Source organism: Aspergillus thermomutatus (genome assembly GCF_002237265.1).
Source record: "Aspergillus thermomutatus strain HMR AF 39 chromosome Unknown NODE_40, whole genome shotgun sequence".
Taxonomy (NCBI): Eukaryota; Fungi; Ascomycota; class Eurotiomycetes; order Eurotiales; family Aspergillaceae; genus Aspergillus; species Aspergillus thermomutatus.
Window position 1 is genome coordinate 58,803 of NW_020798089.1, and position 19,570 is coordinate 78,372.

The 19,570-nt window shown below is 51.7% G+C and overlaps 8 protein-coding genes across 8 annotated transcripts; 4 read left to right on the forward strand and 4 right to left on the reverse strand.

Moving 5' to 3' along the window:
- Positions 1-37: 37 nt before the first annotated feature.
- CDV56_106345 (uncharacterized protein) lies at positions 38-655 on the reverse strand (the record flags this gene model as incomplete). Its single annotated transcript, XM_026759964.1, has 1 exon — positions 38-655. One exon carries the CDS (start codon positions 653-655, stop codon positions 38-40), a length of 618 nt encoding a protein of 205 aa, XP_026616505.1.
- A 1,259-nt stretch (positions 656-1,914) lies between these two features.
- On the forward strand, positions 1,915-3,889 carry CDV56_106465 (uncharacterized protein; the record flags this gene model as incomplete). The annotated part of the gene is made up of 3 exons (XM_026760084.1): positions 1,915-2,241; positions 2,854-3,541; positions 3,582-3,889. 3 exons carry the CDS (start codon positions 1,915-1,917, stop codon positions 3,887-3,889), a joined length of 1,323 nt encoding a protein of 440 aa, XP_026616506.1.
- A 931-nt stretch (positions 3,890-4,820) lies between these two features.
- On the reverse strand, positions 4,821-6,188 carry CDV56_106648 (uncharacterized protein; the record flags this gene model as incomplete). The annotated part of the gene is made up of 6 exons (XM_026760267.1): positions 4,821-5,286; positions 5,339-5,709; positions 5,759-5,844; positions 5,893-5,929; positions 5,981-6,006; positions 6,062-6,188. 6 exons carry the CDS (start codon positions 6,186-6,188, stop codon positions 4,821-4,823), a joined length of 1,113 nt encoding a protein of 370 aa, XP_026616507.1.
- A 1,404-nt stretch (positions 6,189-7,592) lies between these two features.
- On the forward strand, positions 7,593-9,773 carry CDV56_106798 (FAD-binding oxidoreductase; the record flags this gene model as incomplete). The annotated part of the gene is made up of 5 exons (XM_026760417.1): positions 7,593-8,041; positions 8,089-8,588; positions 8,642-9,095; positions 9,145-9,229; positions 9,339-9,773. 5 exons carry the CDS (start codon positions 7,593-7,595, stop codon positions 9,771-9,773), a joined length of 1,923 nt encoding a protein of 640 aa, XP_026616508.1.
- Positions 9,774-10,175: 402 nt separating this feature from the next.
- Positions 10,176-11,142, forward strand: CDV56_106939 (uncharacterized protein; the record flags this gene model as incomplete). Its single annotated transcript, XM_026760558.1, has 3 exons — positions 10,176-10,462; positions 10,517-11,026; positions 11,076-11,142. 3 exons carry the CDS (start codon positions 10,176-10,178, stop codon positions 11,140-11,142), a joined length of 864 nt encoding a protein of 287 aa, XP_026616509.1.
- Positions 11,143-11,562: 420 nt separating this feature from the next.
- On the forward strand, positions 11,563-12,624 carry CDV56_107012 (uncharacterized protein; the record flags this gene model as incomplete). Its single annotated transcript, XM_026760631.1, has 1 exon — positions 11,563-12,624. One exon carries the CDS (start codon positions 11,563-11,565, stop codon positions 12,622-12,624), a length of 1,062 nt encoding a protein of 353 aa, XP_026616510.1.
- A 406-nt stretch (positions 12,625-13,030) lies between these two features.
- On the reverse strand, positions 13,031-16,551 carry CDV56_107079 (uncharacterized protein; the record flags this gene model as incomplete). The annotated part of the gene is made up of 4 exons (XM_026760698.1): positions 13,031-13,547; positions 15,570-15,999; positions 16,054-16,302; positions 16,359-16,551. The coding sequence occupies 4 exons, from the start codon at positions 16,549-16,551 to the stop codon at positions 13,031-13,033; spliced, it is 1,389 nt and encodes a 462-aa protein (XP_026616511.1).
- Positions 16,552-17,365: 814 nt separating this feature from the next.
- On the reverse strand, positions 17,366-19,132 carry CDV56_107278 (DUF3176 domain-containing protein; the record flags this gene model as incomplete). The annotated part of the gene is made up of 1 exon (XM_026760897.1): positions 17,366-19,132. The coding sequence occupies one exon, from the start codon at positions 19,130-19,132 to the stop codon at positions 17,366-17,368; it is 1,767 nt and encodes a 588-aa protein (XP_026616512.1).
- Positions 19,133-19,570: the final 438 nt, after the last annotated feature.

A 19,570-nucleotide genomic window follows, 5' to 3' on the forward strand; every position in this document is an offset into this window, starting at 1 on the left:
CGTAGCAATCCTCTGATTCAGGTAGCACAGTCTTGTCTCACCACGTTCCGCCCCCATGAGGATAGGTATACCTCTTCTCCCCCGTCCTCTCCTTGCAATCCATATACTCAACCACTTTCTGATCGACCAACTGCCTTAGATCCAAACACTGCCCATGCACCTGGTCCTGGTCGATGGTGAGCGCATTGACACTCACATACCCCGTCTTATGCTCCTGGTACAAGGCCGGATCCATCCTCCACACGCACAGCCTATCTCCCCCTTCAAATCTCTCCGGCAAAATGGCCTTACCCACCAGCTCCCTGTCGATCTCATCCTTCCTCCACGGCCCCGCAGCCGCAAAGCACCGCACCCCGCACTTAGGGCAAAAGAACCACTGCACCTGTCCACTCCCACAGCGATAGTCACCCATTGACTCGAGATCCGTTGGAGCCAAGACGAAAAACTGATTCGCTGCGTCCGGGAGGCGCATATGAAAGTAGCCCATTTTATGGCAGGTGGTGCAGTTGCATTTGTAGAAGCGCGCGCCCGACGGCGTCGATTGGCCGGGGTCAAGCGCCTTGGCTGCTGGCAGGGGGATTATCGCGACATATTGGATGAAGCCACAGTGGCAGGCGCCAGCGTATGGGAGGGTTGACTGTGATGGGGTGGACATTTTAATTCAAGTGGAGGATTGGTATTCCTGGGCAACGGCATCCTTTATATGCGTCGGTCGATAGTGCTTCTGTATTGCTGCCTAGTCTAATCTAATTTAGCGATAGTGCAGAACGGAAATGTAACCCTCAGACCACACTATTCAAGGAGCCCTCAAATCTATGTCTATATCCACAGACCGTGGCTTGCAGTCCCTTCTTCCCCTTTGGTATCCGACAAAGCCAGTAGAGAAACACCACGCTAAAAGTGTTAAAGGCCACATACCCTCACGGACTGTCGTATAGCCAGGTGGAGGTCTTGCTGCTGGACGTACCCCGTTTTTCGCTGAAATGAACTGTCGCGCTGTCGTCCGTCAACCAGCATTTCGCCTGTGACGACTCCGACGGTCGTTCGACTGGCCAATACATCGAGCAAGGTAGTCTTCCCGCCCTAGGTTACAGTATTCTTAGCCCTCTCGAGTGTCACTGACAGGCGCAGAAAGCACCTGCCATCAGAGCAGTCAGTGTACCAGGCTTGATCCATTCACGTTGCATGTAATGACTTGATGACAGGGAAGCAGAGCTCGATCAATCCCCTTCAATCTCTGGGCATGCACCAAGGGCCAAGGGTGACTGATTTATACCAGGACTGCAAATGGACGTTGCTGCCGGACGCTGCCATCGTTCGACTCATTCCGTCTACTGGGTCACAGAGGAAGGCCAGACAGCAAAACTAGAGGACAAATGCCCGGCCATTGGTTCAATAGATGAGAATTCGAAGCGTCCTGCGTCGTTACATGAAGTCCCGAGAAATACGAAAGGGGGCAGGACAACATAGTCAATTCTGATCCATACAGTGGTGAAGATTGTGCTCGTGCAAAACGCTCGAGAGGAGACTGGAGGGAAGTGCAGACTATGTATCATCCAGAATACGAGGACCAAAGAAGCTACGGTCCTTCTGTCGGGGCACGCATCCATCTGGGGAAGGACATTGCTCTCAATACGAGATCCAAAGTCTTGGCCAATATATCAGAGCGCTTGAATCGATCATCGACTTGTCGGCACAATGCCACTGGTACGCATCACCGGTTGGCGCTGAGTCTGTGAGGGACACCTGGGAGAATATACCTATATAAGGCCTCTCCTGTCCCGTTCAAAAGTGACATTCTCAAGCCAGCACAACCCAATCAACAATACTCGGACAGACAGGCATACCGACTTCCATAAGAAGTATGCAACTTCCTCACTACAGTAAGACAGGACTGATATTGTCGCAGGCATCATGAAGATCACAGCTCTCGCCGCCACCCTCATCCTGGCCCTGGCCCCCAGCGTATCCGCCTGGCGCGTGTACTTCTACCAGCTCCAGAATGAACAGGGCCCATCCATCACCAATGCCGGACCTGGAAATCCCGGATACCGCTGCTTCTCCAACGTCGACCCTCTCAACCAGAAGATTTCGTCGATGAGATATTACTCGGACAATCCGGAGGGCACCACCCGCTGCTGTATCCGTCTCTATGACAGCCCCAACTGTGGCAACTACTTTGGCTATGAGTTCTGCCACAACCAGTTTGTCAACTTTAACGAAATTGGTTATGACAACGATGTGAGCTCCTACTCGACCGATTGCTACAAGATTTGAGCATCCATGGCCTACATTGGTTGAGCGAGGGACGAGTGACGTGAGGATGTGGACAGATGCAATCGAGTTATATATGATCAGTCATGTTCTCTGCTTAGCTATGATGCCTCAAGGTAAATGTCTATCTTCCTCTCCTACAAGCATACCATCTGTATTCACGTTTCTCTGGTTTGGTTTGTCTCGCTTTGTGACCATGCTCGTCATAGGTGCCGTGATAAGAATGGAGTACTTTAGTTATTTATGAATGCACAAGACCTTTAATGGCACACTAATGGGTATTGCATGAAGTGATTAAAACATTGTGCAATGTCCAATAATAGCGCCAGTGGTGTCCTTTTATCTATATTTCCCGCTTCAGGGCATCTACCTCAACACAGCTAGCAAGGAAACAAGCCTCTGGAAGGCCTTTATACCCATTTCATCGGCAGTATACAAGATTTGAACCAGGACGTGATCATTAGCCCTGAAGAAAGTATACCACGGTCAGTCACGTGCTCACCCGCCGTCGACATACACGTACAGCACCTTTCCCTGCATGATCAGTTCTAGTCCCTATTCGCCATTATGTCTTTCCAGATGTACGATGGAGCCATCGCAGTCAACATAGACACCACCCCTCTCGCCCTGGATGAGGCGACGCGGACACTCTACAACCGCGCCATCACCGACCCATCCTCACTGACCGATGCGGAACGAAAAATCGTCACCCATCGCCCGCCCGCAGAGGAAGAGGATGCCCTCTGCCAAAGCGCCTGTGGACAGACCATGACTGAATTCATTACAAAAGCCATCCGCAATGGTGATGCTTTCACGTACAATGAAGCCCACCTCCTAACGGCCAACCAAGCTGGACGGCTTCTGGCTGAACGGGCTCGGCTCAGCGCCGCGGACCGCGATGTCACCCACAGGGCGGCCGCCGCTGCCACAGCCGAGGAGATGAAGGCCGCGCGCGCCAGTGCCCAGGCCGTGCAGCACCGATGGCACATGGCACAGAACGCGGCAGCCGAGGCCCTGAGCGACGACGATATCCGCAATATCCGCTATGCGATGCGCATACCCTGGCAGGAGCATGTTCTGAGTTTCCCCGAGGCGACAGTCTGTGGCCTGGTGTTGCTCTACGTGGATGGGCCCGAGTGGCCAGTCTTCAAGGCGCAGATCGAAACGGCCATTTATCACGGGTTGCATTATAAAGCGCAGCTTATGAATGAAGCGGCCATTACCAAGTTTACCCTGCACTGGGTGGCGGTTGTCGAACCCAACTCCGGTATACCTTGGCGTAAATTTCAGACAATGCGCGACAACAGCGAGTTTCCTACGGGCCTCCGATCGGATTGTTTCCTCCATGTGGACGAGGAGTCTCTGCGATGAGGCCAGATCGTACGTCTGGTTGTACGAGCCTGAGGAGACGGCAGAGCCGCTCAAGGTGCACATCAAGCACATCGCCCCGACGCTCTTTGCGCGTCTCACACAGCGCGATCTCTCGGATGAGGCAAAACGGCGACCGTATCGCCATACCTCGGAGCTGCGAATGTTGCATCAGGCGGCGCGTCACTCGCGGAATGCAGAGGGAGACCCGGATGGTATTTGGCCGCCACCTGCTCGATATATGTGATTACTTTTGATTGAATTTTCGGTTTCTGATACTCACGACTTTGGCCAGACACGGCAATTAGAGACATAGTGGCCCCACCTGGGCCAACACGGATGATCTACATTCAAAGGGCTCTGGTCGGTATCCCAGGAAAGACTGGTAGATTATCATCTGGGCCTGGAGCTTTGCCTTGTTTGTTCCTTTGGCCAGGAGTCTACTGATCTACCTTTCTTAGTAAAGTAGCCAAAGAACTAGCAGAGATAAAGAGAGTACGGGTAAGTACATAGAACTAGAAGGAGTATAGGCGTTAGATATGTAAATGATTACCATGAATAGGTGACCAAGTTACCTTATAGGGATGAGTAAATCACTTAAGGGTGAGGGGACCCTCGTAGTTCTCTCACCTATAGATTTTCCATATGTAGATATCAATCCTTCCATGCATGTTTGAGGTGATATCAAACCCATGTCCGGACCGGCCCTTGCAAGCAGCACGGCATGGCGTCGCTTCATGGCAACATCAATCCCACTTGCTGCATTGGTTCTTTTTCCTTATCTTGCCAAGAACCAAGTATATTGTTGACGTGCTGGAAGCAATGGGATGTACTCCGGACACCCACTCCAGCTCGCAGGGTGCACTGGTAATGCCTCTTACTCCCTCGACGTCTACAATCCTGACTGACATTGCTGTACAGTGGAATGTACCTACCGACCCAGCGGCGTCATCAGCCAAAAAACTGGCGGCAATGTCGTCAGCGTCTCTCACTGTCTAGGCGAATTCGCCTGGCACACAGATGGCTGCTTCGAGGTGAACCCGACCAGATGATTGTCTGTGCTAAGATAGAGTGAGATGAACAAGCCTCGCATCGGAGTCTCCACTACTCACGAGGGAAACTAAACAATGAATTCTGAAGATGACTTCTACGACACTATCACAATACATGTCCCTTTTTCATGATTTCCTCGGCTGCACCAGACTCTCCGTACTACTGCCCTGATTTATCGGCCGTTCAGACCCAGACTCATGCCACTGGACTTCCATCTCCGTAGTCATGACAATCCCGTTCTTATCCCCAGAAACCCTGGCTCCCCTTTCATCCTCCCCTGCTTCGATCATTGTTCCTCCATGTCCTCGCCCGGTTGCCCGCGAAAGGTGATCGAGATCATACCCCATTGGCCCGCTTCGGCTGGCTCCGTACCTGTTATACTGCGGACCACTCCGGCTCTTGTTGCTGCTGAATACTTTGGGAATAATCATGACGATGAGTGGTTTGAGTGCCGGCGCGCATGCTGCAATAATGGAGAGTCCCACTTCGATAGTGGAAATGCAGAAGAGGACGGAGTAGGTGTAGTCCTCCGGGATGTGGCGGTCGTAGTTGTCAAGCAGGATCACTCGTACAATTCCGGATATCACCGATCTTGTACACCGTCAGTCCTCCAGCCCTTCATGGAAGAAACAAAATCACTCACATGAGACCTAAGGACAGAATCCCAATCAACATCAACTTTTGCCCCCGCGCGATTTTCAGGTTATACACGATCCAGGTTGGCAGGATCAGCACAAGCACGTCGGTGAAGATGGCCACACAGGCGGTTCCGGTGACAAAGTTGGCGAAATTGATACATTTGGCGTTTGGATAGGATGCAGGGTCCCAGTTGGAAGCAATGGGGACGCAATGGAACGTCGTGATGAGGAAGGTGGCCACCATGGCGACGCCGTTGAGGATCAAAAGCCCATAGATCGCTCTCCGCACGTTCACCTTCTGGCCGGTCAAGCGTAACAGGAAGAGTAGGATGGAGGTTTTGATGAGGGCGAGGATGGGGTTGTACAGGAGCTCTGTCTGAAATGAAAGTTAGCATGTCGTTCACGGGGAACAGATCGCAACATACCGCATAGGAGTACTTTGCTGCCAGCGCAGCGGGATAGTCCTTTGGAATGTCCCAGGCATGGTAGCCGATATACATATACTTGATGACTGAAATATGTTAATTGATGTAGTAAACAGGCAGACTCTCCACAATACCATAGTAAGAAGTAATTGTCTCAGCCCAATAAAGGACCTTGGCTTCCAGTCAGCGCAACAATCCATGGCCAAAAAACATGTCACCTACCCCTGCAAAACAAATCACCCAGTCATCTATAAGCCGCGATCAGCATCCCTGGACCCAATGTAGGACTATCTGGGTACATACCCGCAGCAAAGGTCCGTGTGAACAATCGACTGTAGATTCGAAGACCCACCACGATCGTCGCAGCAGCGGGAAACGCAAAGATCAGCGCAATCGCCTGGGGCTGCAGTGTATCGCTTGGGGCAGTCATCGAGGGGAGTCACACCACATCGGACGAAGATGACAGAGGAACAGAGGAAAAGGAGATTAGAAAGAGGCCGTCAGATCCTTATGAGAAGAGCGGAAATTGCTCAGGTGAAAGGAGTAGGAAAGTTCTACATTAGGGTTTCGGAGGCCCTTGCGGAATTTTCTGATTGACTCCTGGAATGCAGCCTGTTGCTTCCAGTCGAATATCCTGCTCAAACCATCAGGAACATGTGTATTATCCCTGCTAGTTTGGCAGGGGCTGGCTCGATAACAAGGACTATGAGAGCCATGCCTCCTTCGATCTTTGTATGAAGTTGGAAACCTCTCCGGCATTCTGGCCACTCTTCACGCTTGGATCAAATATTCCCATGCCTTTGAGCCGGCTTCGGGGGCGAACGAGGACGAGTGAATCCAACTGATTGGAATATTGACTTTGGAGCCGAAAGGCGAAAGTGACTAGATCCGAACTATCATGGTGTGGCGCCAATGAAATCCTACGAGACTCTTCCTCCATACGCGTCGCAGGATTCGTACTCGGAGTAGTCTCGGGGATATTGTCGAAAGATGTCACTCATTGGCCACTTACTATAAAGGCTCGTCTCTTGGAAATTCAAATAGATTGCCCGGCATATTAGTACGGTCAGACTAGGTACCTCAGCCGAGAATCCATCTCCTTCTTTGGGAGAAGTGCAAAGTCTCGGGGGATAATTCAAGACATAGACTAAGGGTTTCGGACGACGACTTCCGTCCTGGCTTGTCTCGATTTAGCATTGGCAGTCCTTATTGGCATTGTTCTTGTCTTCTTTCTTGGGAATCAACGGCCCGCTTCTGTTCCCTTAGCAGCCAGATGATATTAGCAGCATGGCATCCCAATCGAATGGACAATGATCCCCAATGTCTTTAAAATACTTTGGCGCTCTTCTCGTCGTCCTGTCTTTTTCTTCTTACTCTCATTCTTCTCTCCAAAGTCAATTACCGATATCCGGCGCCCGCGGGCAGCAGGAGTCGTAGTCTTGCAGCCACATCGATAGTCCCTGTTAGCCACTGCCACCAAAACGTGGCCGGACCGGGTTCAATATATTTATTTATTCTCGGCCCTTACTAGCGTGGAGCGGATATCTTCTTTTGTATTGGTTTGAACAGATTTATGCAGTAGTTCATGAGCTAAAGCCCATCGTCGTCCCGCTACTTGCTAGCTCTTTGCACCGAGTCAGAATCTATCAAATTCCCCGAGATGAGGATCCACCTGCATTGCACGATGGCAGTCAATTCGCTTCGAGATCAAGATTCGACATCCGTTGTCTCCTGATTGCCATTCCTGGAGGGTTTAAATATCGCCCACATGGCACGAATTGTGCTGAGATGGCAGGCCACTTGCTTCCTTGATCCTTGTACCCGGACATAGAGAATGAAGAACGTTGTACGGTCTGCCCTGACCATCTTGGCCGTGGCCTCTGTGGTCGCAGCGCAAGATGCCAATGTCACGGCATCGCTGACACCGGCAGCAACCACCGTCTCACCATCGGCTACTCTCTTCCCAGCAGAAACAGTCCAACTGACCGACGGGGTCCTCGCCGATGTGGCTGACACCATTCAGAATGACACCGTCTCCAGCCTGTTCACCTTTGCCAGCACCAACTCCTCTTCCGTATCGAAGAGAAGCTTGCACCAGTGCAAGGTAATGCCTGGAGATCGCGCCTGGCCGAGCGACCTGATCTGGGACATCTTCAATCTCCTCCTCGGAAGGCGTCTGGTGAAGACGACACCGCTGGCCGCATACTGTTACCCTGACTGGCCCGAGTATGATGCGCAAAAGTGTGCCACCGTCACGGCAGAATGGACCAGTTCTAATCTCCAGTAAGTGCTTCAGCAAACTGCCCTCGATCTCGGCTGATGTGGGATAGCATGGCCGATCCGGCTTCCATCATGTTGCCCCTGTACGAAGGCCGCACATGCATGCCCCCCGGCTACAACTACACGAACACCTGTGAGATTGGTGGGTATCCGACCTACGTCGTCAATGCCACCAACGTGGCTCAGATCCAGCTGGCTGTCAACTTCGCCCGGAATCTCCACCTGCGCTTGGTTGTCAAGAACACCGGCCATGACTTCAACGGCAAGGCGGCCGGTAAGGGTGCTCTATCGATCTGGACGCATTGGCTGAAGGACAAGGCCTTCTACTCGCACTACAAGGCCACTAATGGCTACGTCGGCCCAGCCATCAAGTTCGGCTCTGGTGTGCAGGTGTGGGAGGCGTATGAATATGCCAAGGCCAACGGTGTTACTGTTGTTGGTGGCGAAGCCGTCACCGTTGGTCTGGGAGGGGGTTATACCGCCGGCGGTGGTCATTCGCCCTTGAGCAGTCTGTACGGCATGGCCGCGGACCAGGTTCTTGCGATGGAGGGTAGGTTTTGTCTTTTGTCACCCCGAGATGTGCCGGCTAACTTGGCTTGATAGTGGTCCTTGCCGATGGCCGTTTCATCACGGCCACATCCACACAGAACTCGGACATCTTCTGGATGCTCCGTGGTGGTGGCGGCAGCACCATCGGCGTCGTCACTTCGTTGACAGTCAAGGCATACCCCAAGCTGCCAACAACGACCGTTACCTTCAATTTCACCATCAAGGACGCCCCTAGCGCCGACGCCTTTTGGAAGGGCGTCGAGTCCTACATTGACAACTTCGAGGCCTTTGTCGATGCGGGTACCTACGGCTACTACTACCTCGGCGCGTCCGCGTTCGAGATTGGTACCGATTATGCCGGGTCGACCGATTACTATTTCCGCATGGAGTCGTTTGTGGCTCCCAACATGACGATCGACGAGACAAAGGCCCTGCTGGCTCCCTGGTTCGATGTGCTAGACGGTCAAAACATCACCTACACTCCTTGGTACAACTACGCCGACAACTTGTGAGCTTTCCATACCCTCGTGCAGGAATTACGACTGATAAACCTGTAGCTATGACGTCTGGGAGGTGGCCTTCCCTCAGGAATACGTTGGAACTGCCCTGGTCAAGACGGCCTCCCGTCTGATGCCCCGAAGCGTCTTCCAGGACGACAGTCTGCGTAACCGGACCTTCCTTGCCCACAAGGATGCCATTGAAAATGCAAGCAATTCCGCCCGTTGCCTTAATTCCCACTAACCATCTCTAGGGCCTCTTCATCGCTGGCTTCCACATCAGTGGCACCGGCAAAGCCGTCACCCCTCCCACCGACACCTCCGTCCTCCCAGCCTGGCGCGATGCCCTCGCACACGTCATCGTCGGTGCCGAATGGACGTCCGACGCCAGCTGGGCCACGGTAAAGAACTCGTCTCTGTTCGTGACGAGCTGGATGGACGTCCTGCGCGACATTGCGCCCGACTCGGGCGCATACATGAGCGAGGCAGACCTGCTCGAGCCGAACCTGCAACAGGCGTTCTACGGCGCCAACTACAACCGACTCTACAGCCTCAAGCAGCGGTATGATCCGTGGGGATTGTTCTTTGCGCTGACAGCCGTTGGCGCGGAGGATTGGGAGGTCCAGGTCACGGATCCAGTGCCCTACTCGTGGAATAATAATGGACGCTTGTGTCCTGTTTCCTCTTGAGATGGCTTCGTGATGAGCAATGGATATAATACCACTTATAGAGTGATAAGATTTATAGAATTCCCATAATATATGATATTGTTGGAGCAATGACTCGACAGTAATTTTCTCTCACTCACTATACTTTATACAGCGGCGTCTCATGACTCGTGTGCCAGGGCTCCACTCCTCTTGATTAAGAGAAAGTATTCAGGAATTCTTCTTATAATCACCGACAGCGTAGATTAGAGACAGACCACTGTTTCAGATGTCTAGCAAAGGCCCACTTGGATGTTCGAAGTAGATCAGCCCTGTATGCTCAGGGGCAACATCTATGGTTATAAGATTCCCTGGACTACTCTGCAAACGTGGAGATGTGTTCATCTTATTCACTGTGCTGGTCTGAGAGGTTACAACTTCAAAATGGTCTTCTTCAGACGGTGTCTTGCCCTGGCGGCCCTGTCCTTGTCTCACGCGGCTTTCGCACTGCACGATCTTTCCACTCGGGCTCAATCCCCGACTAATCTCTGCGGAGACTATGATTACATGATCCTTGCAAATTCGCCATGGATTGTCTACAATATGCTGTACAATGCCGCTCAGATGGTCGGCACACAATGTACAACTTACGAGGGGGTCACCACAAGCGACAGCGGCACCAAGGAGGTTCTATGGAGCAGCGTGACGAACATCGACTATGTCGAGAGCACGTAAGGTTTCGGATTCCGGGTCGACATCAGTGGCTTAACAGGAATGTATTGCAGGAACAATGTCCCCAAGGGGTACTCGTTTGTCGGTCTGACGCAGAATCTCGAGACCAAACTGTCCGCTGTCGACTCAATCCCGGCAGTCTACAACTGGACGCGTACCAATACCACTGATTTTAAGGGTGCGATAACCCACTACGCCACAGAGTCGTCTCCAATGCTGATCATCCAAGCAGGAAACATTTGCTTCGACTTTGTGACCAATGATATCAAAGGTGACTCGACTTCGTCTTCCTCGCGCGAGCTCATGCTGTGGCTGCAGTACGAGGGCGGCCAGCTCCCCATCGGCTGGACCAATGGACCTGCTGCCACCATTGACCATCTCTTCGGGACCTCGTGGACGCTGTACGAGGATGTCAATACCGACACCGGGATAACGGTCAGCACCCTGATGCCTACCAAGCAGTTTGAGGGCTCTTTCTCCGGCGATCTGAAGGACTGGTTGCTCGCGATGGCCGATCTGGGCCGGTTTACCGAGTCGACATATGTCAATGTCGGCAATGCTGGGTATTTATTGTTGGTCCTTTGGCGCTCTATATTCAACTGACATCTGTAGGACGGAGTTCTTCTACGGAAATGCCGTGATGAACGCGACCCTCGGGTTGCAGATTAACCTGGCGTGAAATCGATCAGTATTGACAAGGAGTCAGTTTTCGGGACATCGTGGGCAGGGTGCATATTTGTACGTAACTTAGTCATAGCCTCTCGACAGTGACCTGAAGCGATTCCTGGAATCATGCCCAAAAATACTCCCATCTCTGGACTAGTATACAGACAAGGCACGTCTCAATACGGTGATTAGCAAGAATCACGGGCTAAGCCACATCAATTGGCTATAGACGAATACGGGACTTGCCCAATGGAGATTAGAATCGACCCTCGCATCTCCCGTTCAGGCAAAGTGGCTCGTATTGACTGGGGCATGAAGCTTAAGTCGTTGCTCCGCCCTGTCCACCAGCATCCCGTGTAGTTTCGCATTGAGTATAAGTAGCCCTAGAAGTTCGGATCAGTCTGCCATCCATTGAGCTAGGTTTTCGTTCACAATGACCTTCCAGAACGACCATTATCCCCTCTTACCAAACGACACTTTACAACAAATCCCTCTCGAGGATATGGCATTCCCCGAAGATCACAACTCAACCTACTACATCTACCGCGAGCGAAACGACCACATGCTCATCACCACGACCCAACAACCAAAAACAGAAAAGGAGCGCCGCAAGAAGCAAAAAGAAGACCCTTCCAGCGTCCAAGACCCAAATGGCTACTTCGTCCACAGACCTTACCTCAGCTTCGCCCACCCGCCCCGGACCCTTCGCTACGGGGGCTCAAAGGACGGACGGACTATATGTCTCATCCGCAGTTACAGTTTCTGGCGTCGGTGGCAACTGCAATTTGGCACGGAGCTCGGGGACGCAATTGACCCCAGAGGAGTCGTCCAGTGGCAAAGTCGGACCAATGCCGATAACAGTGTAAAGGCCGATGGTGACCTGAAAGGGTATCGGGTCCGCAGTTGGCGACTATGGGGCGAGTCCGGCAAGCAGTATCATCGCGAGGTCAACACAAAGCGGAAGCAGGGGCTGTTTGCCGAAGATGACGCCACCGACCATCGACCTCTGAGAGCTACGGAGGCAGTTCAGTTGACCTGGAGGGCGCCGTTCTCGAAACGGACGAGAGAATATGCATTCCGCTACGAAGGGGTTGATTTCGTGTGGAAAGGCACCAAGGACTTGCCAGGGGATAGCAAATTGGCAAGGCGGTTGATGCCGGTCCATCATCTGAAATTGGTGGCGATCATGCCGTGCAAGGTGGCCGATGAGGCTGAGGAGGTGGCTGTGGCGTGTTTTGTGTGCAGTGCTGAGGAAGACGAGTACGGGACTCTCGTCATTCAGGACTCGAAACTGTGCAAAATGCTTGGGATCAGTGAGATGCCGCAAGATATGGCATTGGCTCGCGCCGAGGACCTGAGTCCGGCAAGAGTCCATGATACGATTATGGCCACTGCTGTGTGCATGATCATAGGCGAGTGGCAGAAGCGCAAGACAGCAGTCAGCTTGGTCTTTGCACTGCTTTTCGCCGGGGCGACGAGTGGGGCGAATAAATAGACGATCGATGTATAATATGCTTACCCGGTTGCTTTGGCTGTATACTATATCGTTTCTCAATGCATAGTCAAGACGTTGACAAGAATCTCCTGGGAACAAACACACCATCTCCTCCCCTAATTCACATGGATGAATTGATGAAGCCGGCCGAAAGTATATACCAAGATACTGTTCACGTATACAACATTTGAAACTGATAAAAATGTTTCCATTATGACAGTGATCTGCTACGCAGATCCTGCCGGGGTATTTGACATAGAAAAGACCATGGACCGATGGCCACACGCCGCACCATCCAAGCCGGATCAATTAAAAACGTTAGAAAGAACAACAAGTCAGAAAAGAAATGCATATCCTTAACACCCTCGGACTAGGAGCCAAGGTTCGAACGCCAACTCCTCAACACTTAGTGGCCCATGGCACCGGGGCCACCGTGACTAGCAGCGCCTCCCATGCCACCGGGAAAGCCACCAGCGATGGCATTACCCTCAGCGCCCTTGGGATATTCTTGGCTCTCAGCACCGGGACGCCCACCACCAAAGGAATTGCCCTCAGCGCCCTTGGGATATTCATCGTCCTCATCCTCAGCACCGGGACGCCCACCAGCGAAGGGATTGCCCTCAGCGCCCGTGGGATGTTCTTCACCCTCAGCACCGGGAGCCTCCGGGGGAGGGCCATGGGGGTGGCAAGCGGGGATCTTGAATTCGTAGTCGCAGACACCGGTTTGGGGGCAGTAAGCCGTGCCGGGACCGCAAGTCTTGAGGACTGGGATGCCGCCAGCGGCACATTCGAAGAAGTTGTGGCAGTCATGGACGTCAGGCCAGGCCGCTCCGGGCTGGCATTGAGGGGCCGCCGAGGCCGTGGAGAAGAAGAGAGAGGCCGCGAGGACGGACAGAGCCTGGATGGTGAACTGCATTTTGATACTGGGTGGAAATTAGCATAAGTGATAGACCATTTTCAGCGGCCGGACATACATGGATGTGTTGATTAGAATATAATCACAAAAGTAGTAAATATGGACACCTTGAAGTCTGAATGATATTCGATAGAATTGATGTCGGCTTGGAAGGCGGCGGTTGTTGGCGAGTTGTCGTCTGTTGAGTTGATACTTCCCAGGACGATTTGACAGAGGTTGAAGCTGGCTTTATACCTTTTTTCGAAGCTCCAGAGCGCTCCGACTATCGAGTTCTATCCAGATAGTTGAGTCGTAGGCGGTCCTTCCGAAATCATTCTTTGCATGACGGCTTTGACGGTATGCAGTAGTCGACTTGTCGATCAATGTAAACAAACATCCGTTCTCAACGAATTCCAATAGGATCAACACTGCTCTCAGGCTCCAGACGTCATGTAAACAACCGATATGGCATTCCGGGGCTCGGATCTCGGGATCCCTACATTTTTGCCCCTGGAATCTGCGGAGACATTACCCTCTTGTCAGTAAGGCACACCGTTTGATTTGCTGCATTCATTGTTTATTTGTTATGCCTTCCACGTGGCAGTTCCTGTTTCCGTCTAAACACTTCTATCATGGCTCCCTTCATTCGCTGCATGTACCACCGACTCAACAACCACCATTAGTCGTTCGGGAAATACCTCTGTTGAGGTCTGACTTGTCCAATGTAATGATGATATGGTGCTCCAGCAATCCTAGTATGACGGTTTCCCAATTCTGCTGTCTATTCGTAAAACTACATGTCAGGCCAGAGTAGTGGCGAGGATTAGTCCGGTCAATCGCTACTCAGTGGTCAGTCTGGAAGCATATAGATACCTATTGACACAACGATCAGCTCTCTCTGCTTTCACCATTCTCTTCTTACCCAACTGACATTGTGTCGTGAGCAATCCGTAAGCAGTTCGGTGGTCGGTGTTGTTTGCACTCGGTTTCAAGGGATATTGGCAGGGGTTTGGTGGCTGCCGCGAAGAATGCCACAGGCCCTAGGCGCATTCAGACCCGAGAAAAAACTGAAATACGTCAGACATTGCGCCTATACCTATGCCCCAGGGAATGAAAACAATCGTCATATTTTTGGCCAAAGGGTGTGTGAAATGGCCTCCTTGACTGTATGCCTGCGGAAGTGGCGACGCCAGGACTTTCCCATATCCTTCTCCATGTAAGTTTGATGCATCCCTTTTCCCGCGCTTGCTCATTATGCAATGCATGGCTTTGGTTAACTGGATTTTCTAATTATATCGATACAATCGAAGCGTGAAGGCGTTCCGGTCCAGTCAACATCCGCAGCTGACAGACTGCCCAAATCAGTAGCGGAGGAAATGGTTATAGGAAACGTCCAATCTGCTATGTAGCACTGCCACTGTCCTGGGCAATTTTCAGAGTCATGGGGTGTAAGACCTGAGGTTCAAGTTGTTCCTTTCAGCCACTATAGTCATGCATGCATGCACCCATTGCAGTACAGATCCCTGATCTCTCAGTCTCCTTCTCATAGCAGTCACTATGGGTGTCCTATTCATTCCAGGATCTATCTGCGTAGACTTTGTCCATTCTTACTTATACTGTAGTTAAGTGAACACTTTATAGCACAGTAAATGCTTCATATTTGTTGGTTATTGGTGCAGAGTATTGCTTAGTACCTTGAAAATCTGATCAAGAACTGAAATATCACTTAGTGATAATGATAATTATCTTGTAGAAAGGAATACTGTACGATCATGAAGTGGTGAGCATATAAGAAATATGGAACGGTGACTTGTCTAGAGCGCGGTTACTACTTCAAACAAGTAGACCTCCAGGATCAAGCCTATCGGAAAGATTTTCGACGAAGAGACTTAAAGATTATAAACTGATAACATGACTTGTAGTCTAAGTGTATTTGGTACAAAAACATATCAGAGTGCAGTCTTGTTCGGTCGACTGCGGATGGTCTTCTCATGATATCACACTTCCGTTCAGGTCAGAAGATGAGCTGGTCTGACACATGTTGTATTACCTGACCAAATTGCCATAACCCTCTGATAGTTCGAGATCCTCTTTAAGGTCCATATACTGGGCAATCTCACTGGGATGAAAGAGGTTGAAGACGGCCATGGCGATGAAGATCAACACCGCGTCGAAAATGTAGAGATAGATCTCGTGGTGTAACAGGAATCCATCGTTGCCCTGAAGATACTCTACCAGGCGGAAGACGGACCGGACCAGGATCAAGATACTAGTCACGTAGAGGATGTTGAGGTGCTTCCTCCAGGGAATTTGACCATCGAAGCAGCGCGGGATCGGATACCGCTTCAGCTTCATGTCGAAACTGCTCGCCGTTACGATGAAGAATCCGAAGAACAGTATTTGAACGAGAAGGCCGGCCACGATGATCTTCTGCCCGAGCTTCATACCGTCGAGACCGCCGCTGCTTTGAATACCGCCACCTAGCAGTCCACGTCAGACTGGACTTTCTGACGAGGTTAAGTAGGGCTACTCACCTCCACCTTGCAGAAAAAAAGAGAGGACGTCGCCGGTGACAAAGACCTTGGTCAACCACTTCTTTCTCAGCATCGCATGGGATTCCGCCCGTAGAATTAGAATTATCCGTCCCAGCAACATATACACCGACGCCGCCAGAAGAGCTGGAGCGAGGAGTAGAAACAACGTCTGAAGGAGGTAAGGACCGAGAGTCCAATTGGGCGACTGGCTGCTCGACATGGCGCGCCCAACATATCCGATTATTTCGACTGCCATAATCAGTTTTCGAATATGGTTTGGACTCGCTTTGCGGGGAGGTACTAACAGATCCCTCCCATCAGGAATGGAATGAAGAACCACGTTCGTGTGTGAACAAGCTGAAAGGCATGCCATATAGTCGTTATTGAGAATAGGATGACGAAGATCACGGCTCCTGCCATGCTAGGATCATATCGGTAAAAAGCAAAATCGATCATGGCGTCAGATGTCGCATTTGTGGTTCCACTGCGCGGCTCCATTTGGGATTCGATTAGGAGCAATAGTAGTTTGTTGACTTCGACAATCTGGCGTCAATGTATCTCTAGCAACATTCTAAGAAAGATGGCAATATGCATGACTATATGACCACTTGCCAAACCGTGGATCCAGGCACCCGGCAATCTATACATCAACGACCACGAATAAAATGGTTCTGTTCTTCTGGCCCTTAGTATAGTATCAGCAGTTTCAGCTTTGCGCCATTAAGATCACTCTGACCGATCACTGCAACTCAGCCTGATCCGAGGCGATGGGAACGAGGGTACGAGATGGGTCTGGTCCTTTGGAACATAGACCATGATGTATCCATACATAGCAACCAATAAGGAGGGTAGTTGGAGATTCTAATCTCATTAGCGCAGCAACTAGATAGCGGGACTCTGTGCCTGGCAGAATGGCATCAGCTATTAGCGGTTCGGTCCTCGGATCCGTATTCTATACGCCGTTTTCGTGTTCGTTTATGGTACGAGCAGGCTATTATTCAGGAGTTATGTGAGCACGTCTCCGTACATCATGCTCTATCTGGACGAATAACTAGGGGGCTATCTTCTATGAATCCTCTCTCCGGGGCCCACTGATTCTTGAATGAGTGCGAGCGAATCTTGGATGGTTATGTGGAAGGGAAGTTCCCTCCTGATGAACGTCTGCAGTATTATAACTATCCACCATACGACAATGGCTCACAGTTGATTGGAAACCATCTACTGAGAAAGATCATCGCAATGCGAGAGTCGTGTGCGGACACCCCCCAAAGAATTATGCCTCAAAATATGCCACCATAACCAGCGGATCAAGTCAGGCTCGATGAACGACGTGACCGTGCATCAGCGACCCCCAAGAACCAGCCTCCAGTCGAACCTTGGACACTTTCGCCATTTCATCCAATTCCTTCTGGCCCGGATCTATCTTTCCCGACTTCAATGGCTCTACCGAGCCATCAATCTGCAGGTCCGCGCACAGCAGCGCCAGCGGAGACGACTTCCAAATGTACTGGTTCCGGGTATGGACGACAGTGACAATGAGAAACAGGATACTCAACACCACCAACACAATGGGGAGCAACATCCACAGCCAACGGACGTGAATGTATGATTCATTCGCCCACGCGTCGCCGGGCACTGTTCCCTGGCAGACCCGATTCCGGGCATTTGTGCTGAGCGCCGCAGCGAGAGAGGCGAAGGTCCCACTGATCTGTGTCAAGTTGCCAGACCCGCCGTACAGTGCGCGCAGGGTATCGGAGGTGAAGTAAGGTCTATTCGACACGGGCAATGTCCCGAACCCTGAAACCAGGGGACTGAGCGTATTTCGCATTGCAAGGATGCTCAGCCACTGGATGGCGTAGTTGCACTGGCCGTCGTTCAGACAAGGCTGCGCCGATGCTACGGTGTTCAGAGTCAAATTGGTGGTGGAATGATTGGATATGGTCGTGGTGGGAAAGTTTTGCTCCATCAGGTCGCCTTGCTTGACAGTTGCCTGGTATGTCGAGACGCAGAAGTAGAACACGCATTCCATGGCGGTCGCCTTCGGTGGCAGGGTCTTTCCCGGAGTGGTGATAGCAGAGAAATTGAGAATGAGCGGTAAGCCTGATGCATTCAGGCGGACGAGGTTGACGTTCGTCGCGGCCTTGATGGTATACGGCATACTCCCCGTGGTATTGAAAAAGAGGCCATTCGGAAGCGAGTAGTTGTATGAGTATGTGGTCTCGTCAGAGCTAGTGAGAGTGAGTGCACTGGTCAGGTCGCCGCATTTACCGCAGAAGCCGAGCGATTGATACGGCGCAAATGTGCAATTGCCTGTTGGACAAGTCACCGAGGATTGATCATTGAGCGATGTCTGCATGATGCCATTGTATATCGCGCCTGTTGTCTCCAGAGGCACTAGGTTCATCCCAGGCGCTTGACCTTCCCACCAGTCTTCATACATGCTTGTGTTGCATACCCGGATGGCCGCGCCGCCCTGGCGCGAAACGGAGCGGGATCTGACATCGATGACCTGCTGGGTGAAGGGACCGATTGCCGCAGCGAAGACGAGAACAAAGGCTCCAAGAGAAGCAAGGTGACTGTGTCTTGTATTAGCCTGGAATAAGCGGGAGGGAAGCGTTGCGCACCGAGGCACGTATTGAACCAGGAGCTGTGCCGAACCCCAAGCACCACGGCTGGCCGAATCGAGTGCAGCAAGATCACTCAATGTGCGCGCTTCCCTGAACCAAGACCATTTGAGTTGGGACAGAGCTTCCGCGATATACGTGGCCATGGCAGCTTTCATGAGAGTCGTCAGCAAGGCGATGATGGCGTTGAGATTGATTCCCGCCGGCCAGTTTGGCTGCGTCTTGCCGTCGTAGATACGCAGGACCGCGATAATGCCCCCTAGGGTAATGATCGCGACGAGGCATGCTCCAAACTCCCATGACCAGCTCCAAAGCGACCATCTTGTCTTCTCTCGGTCCGTCGGTGGTCGGTTGTGGTACAACGGGACGGTCTGCTGGTATGAGGCTTCGTGCCCTGCATCAAGGTTATGAATCTGAACTTGATAAGGATCCGATAGACCCTTTGCCTCTGGCATTCTGAGTTATAAAGGTGTTACATCAGATGTTGGGACCCAGTCAACAGGAATATGACCACGAATCGAGGGGAGCTGTTTCCAGTCAGCTCGAACAACAGAGACACGAGCCATGATTTAAGCTGTTGCTCAGTCTTTTTTCAGCTGGCACCAGCTGTCAAAGAGTCTGCCGTAATACGAGGAACAGCATGCTGGTGGCTGAACCTGGCAAATGAGCGGACGCCGGGAGCTACATGGCGTCCCGATGGTCCCTTAGCAGGCAATCAGGGTCTCGAATATCAGCCCCAACATTCGAGAGGCTGATAGTTCAAGGCAAAAGCCCCCCATTTTACCTTGTGACTACATGCTCAGAAGGCCTCTGATAAAAGCTAAATACAGTGCTCAATAGGCGTGTTGCATTGCTCGGCTATGATCGCCTAGTCTGCTCTGACAAGGCTGAAG